The sequence below is a fragment of the Acipenser ruthenus genome, chromosome 2, assembly GCF_902713425.1.
Source record: "Acipenser ruthenus chromosome 2, fAciRut3.2 maternal haplotype, whole genome shotgun sequence".
NCBI classification, from domain to species: domain Eukaryota; kingdom Metazoa; phylum Chordata; class Actinopteri; order Acipenseriformes; family Acipenseridae; genus Acipenser; species Acipenser ruthenus.
The window spans coordinates 78,922,712-78,928,711 of record NC_081190.1 but is presented as its reverse complement, the minus strand read 5'-3'; the positions used below and the strand labels follow the sequence as shown (position 1 = coordinate 78,928,711).

The 6,000-nt window shown below is 42.6% G+C and overlaps 1 protein-coding gene across 1 annotated transcript in view; it reads right to left on the bottom strand.

The window, feature by feature from the left end:
• Positions 1 to 441: 441 nt before the first annotated feature.
• The window catches only part of LOC117409115 (coiled-coil domain-containing protein 171-like), a 28,933-nt gene continuing 23,374 nt past the window's right edge, over positions 442 to 6,000 (bottom strand). Inside the window, exons 4-5 of the mRNA XM_058985444.1 lie at positions 1,660 to 1,845; positions 442 to 594 (exon numbers count right to left, since the gene is read on the bottom strand). Coding sequence (XP_058841427.1) covers positions 442 to 594; positions 1,660 to 1,845 — 339 coding nt within the window. The remainder of the gene's footprint in view (positions 595 to 1,659; positions 1,846 to 6,000) is intronic.

The following is a 6,000-nucleotide window of genomic DNA, read 5'->3' as shown; positions in this document are numbered from 1 at the left end:
AGTATTTAAATTAGATCTGGCCTATTGTTCTGTATCTTTAACCCATTACAACTCAGCATGCAATTCTCATAAGTTGTAACAGTGATATGGATAGGAATGCAGACCAAAAAAGTACATACTTCTTGATAGTTGAGTTGGCTTTGCTCCACCCATGAAGACAGTCAGGCCTGGAAGTTCCTGGAAGCCATGTGCCCATGAGAAGAGATATCGTGAAGCCTTCCCTAACCTCTGGAAGCGTCTGGCCGCGATCACAGCCAAAGCCTTTCCAAAAACTCTCATTAGTCCTTTAGTCTGCAGTCTTGTAATGTACTGCCCCACTTCTCCTCTTTTTTTGTCCTCCGAGGATAACACAAGGACCAGAGTCTCTATCTGTTTTTTAAATGCAAGGTGGCATTAACCTGCTCCAGCAGCATGTCCTTTTGGCTAGATATAGCGCACAGGTTACAGTAGAGGGGGTAAAGGGCCTCTGCTATCAATGCGCAGGCAGACAGGTAAGACCTGCTTGAGATGCAAGAGTTCAAGTGCCATCTGATGCCTGATCTTCTCTAGATTAGCCACTTTCTCTTTGGCTTTATCAGCTACTACCTGACAGTTCTGTAAAGTATCAGAGTCACATTAATGTTGAGACTGAAAATATTACATTGAATTACTAAACTTTTCCCCCATTTTCACCAACATGTTAAAATTGCCATCCTACATTATGTCAACTTGCAGATACAGGTTCTAAAAGTTATAAAACTCATCCCACATTTTCTTTTAGGGTTAGTTTCTTTTCCTCAGAGAGAATGGTTTAAATGTTGCTTTTCTGGATAGAGACAGCATGAGATATTTAGAAAATATCTGTCTAGCTGCCCCCCACTGTGCAAATATAAAATACAGCCAAAGAGTTGTTAGAAACATGAAAATGATTAGGAAAAAAGAATACCTGGCTGATATTGCTGCACATTAAACAGTACTGGTATATATACGATATACAAATGTATTTTGAGCCAAATTTACAGTGACCCAACATACATAAAATGTATAAGGTCATTTAACAGTGTTTGCGTTCTAAGCTTTGAGAAAGTTTTACTGCCATGCCTTAAAGTGAAAGTGAGGGGTTACCTAATCCCTACAAGAAATGCCACTTTTCTGACCTCCACTACAAATTTAAAAAATCAAAATTCGCCCATTACATATTTACTGAAACTACTAGGCAACCATTTCCTTTAACTTAAAGTTATCATCAATTTCAATGTCATCAACAATGAGCATTCAGAGCGTTAGTGTTTCAAATAACACAAGGATTTAAGTCACAGGGGTCTATTCAATTGATCTAAATGGTGGCAGGTCTAAATGCTGTCGTTCAGATCACTAAAATAGGGCATTCCTTGGTGTGTTAGATAGGTTTACTGACAGTAAGAGAATCACATGCACTGTTCGATTTTTAATTTTAAAATGGACCCTATTGTTATTTAGAGATGCCATAGAATAGATCCCAACATACATAGCCTTAGCATTATATAATACATAATATAATACATAGCCTTAGCATTATATAATACATAATATAATACATAGCCATAGCATTCTTTTTGGTTATTCTTTGCTTCATACATTTAAATATAAAAAGGCCCTGCAATTTTGAATGTAAAATGTTTAACAGTCTGCTCACTGTACCTGTTCTCTGGCATTAACTTCCCCAGTCAAGGCAGAATAATGCTGCTCCAAGTCTTTCTTCCGCTTCTGCCAGCCAGCTTTGCGCTCTTTGACTTGCTTTGCCTGTTTGCAGAACGTGTTTTCCTGGGTCTGCTGCTCCTTCATCGCATCATCTCTCTTCTTACAAGCATACTCTAGATGGGATATCTTAGAGAGAAGCAGAAAAGACCATCAATATTTTCGCTAAACCTAGAATGAGTGTGTGCTTTGAAAAAACTCTTCCCAGGCAATAGTTGTGACTGCATTCATCAGTACAGACCAGTGGTTCCCAACCTTTTCCAAGATAAGACAGCATTTGTGTTTAGTAAGGCTGCCACCTTTAAACATGGAAGCTCCTCAGTTAGATTACTCTCAATAAACCTTAAAAGAAAGAAAATTCCAAAACTCTAAATTAAAATTAATCTGACTAGTCTGTATCAATTATCTGTGGTTTGTTTTTGGATTGTGTTGCAATCACATGCCAACACTTACAACACTGCTTATTAAGTAGTAGTAAAATAGTTTTCTGAGTAGTAAAATAGTTTTCTCTAAAATTGATAGTCATGATACATATGGTTCCGTTTTAACAGCAAGGCATATAGATGGTTTGCCGATATACAGCATTACAGTAGAATTAGCAGATTAAAAGGCTGGATGTGTGGAAACCAGTAGCTGTTGGAATTATGGTAATTACTGAGGGACTACTCATTTGGTTACCTTTTTTTTTAATAGATTATAATTAGAATTTAAATAAAGAAAAAACACATTTTGGTTGTGGGAGTTTAAAGTTGGTATTATTAAACTGGGTCACATTGTTTTAATAATTGTGCACTTTGACACTTAAGTTGCAAGGCCAGCCTTTCATATAGTCCCTAAACACTGAAGTGAAAAAATTACACAAACATGGTACAAAAGAGCAATCATATATTCGCTGGAGAGGAACTGACACTAACGAAACCTGACTCGAGAATCTCAAGACACTTTTCAGGCAGCATTATTTAAAAAAAAAAAAAAAAGTCTATTAAAACTGTTAATTTTCAAAGCCTCCCAAAATAATAAAAATATTCCATTCTGAAAATTGGAATTAAGGGAAATAGGTAAAGTTTAACTTTTCCCCCAGGTGATCCCCAGTGATTATAGAGGGTGCTACATCCAGGTTACGACTCCAGTTCTGACAGCGTCTTAAAGTGGAACTATAAAAGGGGAACCAATCATGCTAATAAACATTGAACAGTAGCACACGTCATCACTATTGTTCTGCTTGGTGGAAACAAAGCATTCAATTCCATTATAAGAAATAGTAATTGTTGGTTTCCATGTGTTTGTTTAGATTTTTCTAGCTGTTTGATAACTATGCATTTGTTGCAGCAGTACTACTTAATGTCTTGAAGTCAAAGATGTGTTTGCAAGCACCAAGGAACGAAATAACTGACGGCACCGGCAGCAATTGCTTCAATGCCCAAGATACTTGCTGCAACGCCTCTCAAATTTAAAAAAAAACTTACGGCAAAAGTGCCAACTCAAAAACGTTTAAAAAGAAAGAAGGAAGAAGAGCTGTCTAAAGCAGCAGCTAAGTGTTCTAGGATTTACACAATGTTCAGGTAAGAAATGGGTGCACAACAGATAATAATATTAATGTGAACTTACATCAAGTACTGCAGAAATTGTTTGTGCCATCATATGTTAAGAGCCACTTGTACAGTTTGCATTCCACTGTGTTTGGATCATTTAGGCATTTCATAAAAAAATCCAGTTGAACTTGCTTACCCTAAGTTATGAAACACATGACATTGAGGTTTTCAAAAAAGCTTTAATTAAAGGACACAGACAAGCGCTATATTTAACTCTTGTTAAAAGTGTGACAGACTTTAGTAAACATACCCTGAATATATATGAGGCCTCCCTCTCATTCCAAAATTGATATGATAAATTTTGGTTTTATTTCGGCGATCGGGTTGTCTAATTTCATAATTTACTTCACCAATTTCCCGAACCACCTCATATGGCCCCTGCCACTTAGCATACAACTTAGATTCTGATGTGGGAAGTAGCAACAGTACTTTATCACCTGGCCAAAAAGTCAGAATACGTGCTTGTTTATTGTACTGTTGCTCCTGGCGATGCTGAGCTAGTTTTAGGTTCTCCTGTGCCAAATGACCAACCAATGCTAGGCGGTCTCTTAACATAATTACATATTTGACTATGTTTTTGGAGGTTTTTGTTTGCTCCTCCCACCCTTCTTTCACAAGATCAAGGATACCTCGTGGTTGCCTCCCATACAGCAGCTCAAAGGGAGAAAACCCGGTCGAACTCTGAGGCACCTCTATCACTGCAAACATTAGGTAAGGGAGGAGTTTAGCCCAATGTTTTTGCTCTTGGTTGACAAACTGCTTCAGCATCTGTTTCAAGGTCTGATTAAAACGTTCCACCAAACCATCCGTCTGCGGGCGATAAACGGAGGTTCGGATCGACTTAATTTGCAATAATTTGTATAACTCTTTCAAACATTGTGACATGAAGTTCGTTCCGTGATCAGTGAGGATTTCATTTGGAATCCCTACTCTCGATATAATGGTTACTAACTCTTTAGCAATGGCTGTGGCACTAGTGGATCTCAATGGTACTGCCTCTGGATATCTGGTCACGTAGTCCACCACTACCAAAATGTGCGTATATCCAGAATCAGACTGGCTCAATGGACCCACTATGTCCATAGCAATGCGTTCAAAAGGAAGTGAGATCAGGGGCAGTGGGACCAGCGGGGCCGGGCGAACCCGCCCCGGCGCTACTTGCTGGCATTCCGCTACATATCGCGCCACCTCACTAAAAACTCCCATCCAATAAAATCGAGCCAATATTCGTTCCCAAGTCTTATCGATACCTAAATGGCCCGAACAGGGGACATCGTGAGCCAACCTCATGATCTCACATCGAAAAGACTGGGGAATGAGTAGTTGTGTTACAATCTAGCTTGTGCTCGTGGCATGGGATACTCTATAAGTAAGTGCCCGACAATAATGTGGTGGGGATATGTAAGCGGCCGGCTATCCTCTACATCCTTCCCCTCGATAGACCAAACCTGCCCCCAGATGTGTGGCAGCGAAGGATTGTTCTTTTGCTCCAACGCTAGGTCCACATCTCGGTCCCACAATTTCGGGATATCGAGCGGAGCTAAAGTAGCTTCAGCACTAGGGGCCTCAGTAACCTGCCCCCGCAGGTCACACTGGGTCCCAACCCCCTTCCCCTTACATTTGACAGATCCTGAGGCTTCCCCCACCAAACCCCAGTCTTGTTTCATTAATGTTCCTTCCCATTTTCCAACCCTTCGCTCTCTTTTTGGTTTTTTTGGGCGAAATAGAGAGTGGAACAAATCGGTGTGCAGCGGGAAAATATTCCCAATAGTCTCCCCCGCTGCTCACATGGTCTTACCGACTGGCTTTACCGTTCTGTTAATCATGTTGTCAAAATGCGGCCATTCTCGACCTAAAATAACTGGATATGGCAGCTTCTCTGCCACAGCCACAATTACGCGGCGGGCATGACATCCAACTGTCAAATCTAATTTGGTGAGGGGGTAGTCCTTGTTATCCCCATGAATACAGGAAGTGACCACGACCTCTCGTGACCACCAAGGTACCCCCTTCAATAGAGCTCGTCTAATCAAAGTCTGCTCACATCCTGAGTCCACTAAGGCGTGGGTGCTCACCTCACCAACCCGTACATTAACAACACAAGGCCCCTCCCAATCATTACCCCAGGACTTACCTGGTGCTGTCAGGACATAGTGGGTGGTCACCCCACACTCCATGGCCGCCGGACAGTTCCGCGCCAGGTGACCGACCTCCTGACACCGTTAACAGGTGGGTCTAAAGGGTGCCCACGGAGCCTGCGTGTCCCGTTGCCGATGTGGCAGCGGGGAGGGGTACTCTGCTCTTACCTCGCTGGGGGTCGCCCTCGCTCTCCATGGGGTGACGCTGCAGTGCTGGTCCGTGGGTGGTGGGGGTGAAGCGTGGTGGTGGTGGTGCCGCCGCTCGCGGCCTATTGGAGGCAGGAGTAGGTAGGGTGACCACTGGAGCGGTAGGCAGGGCGTTCTCCTATCCTTCGGCCAATCTGACTGCCACATCCAGCGTGGTGGGACGGTGGCGACTGACCCAGTTCCGGGTGTCCGGCCCCAGCACCTTCACAAATTGCTCGATCGCGATGAGCTCAGTCACCTTTTCCGCATCACTGGTGCCGGGGTAGAGCCACCGGGTCACGTGGTCCACCAGTTGTTGCGCCACCACGTGGGGTCGCAGTCCTGGGGGTCGCTGGTATTCCCGGAAA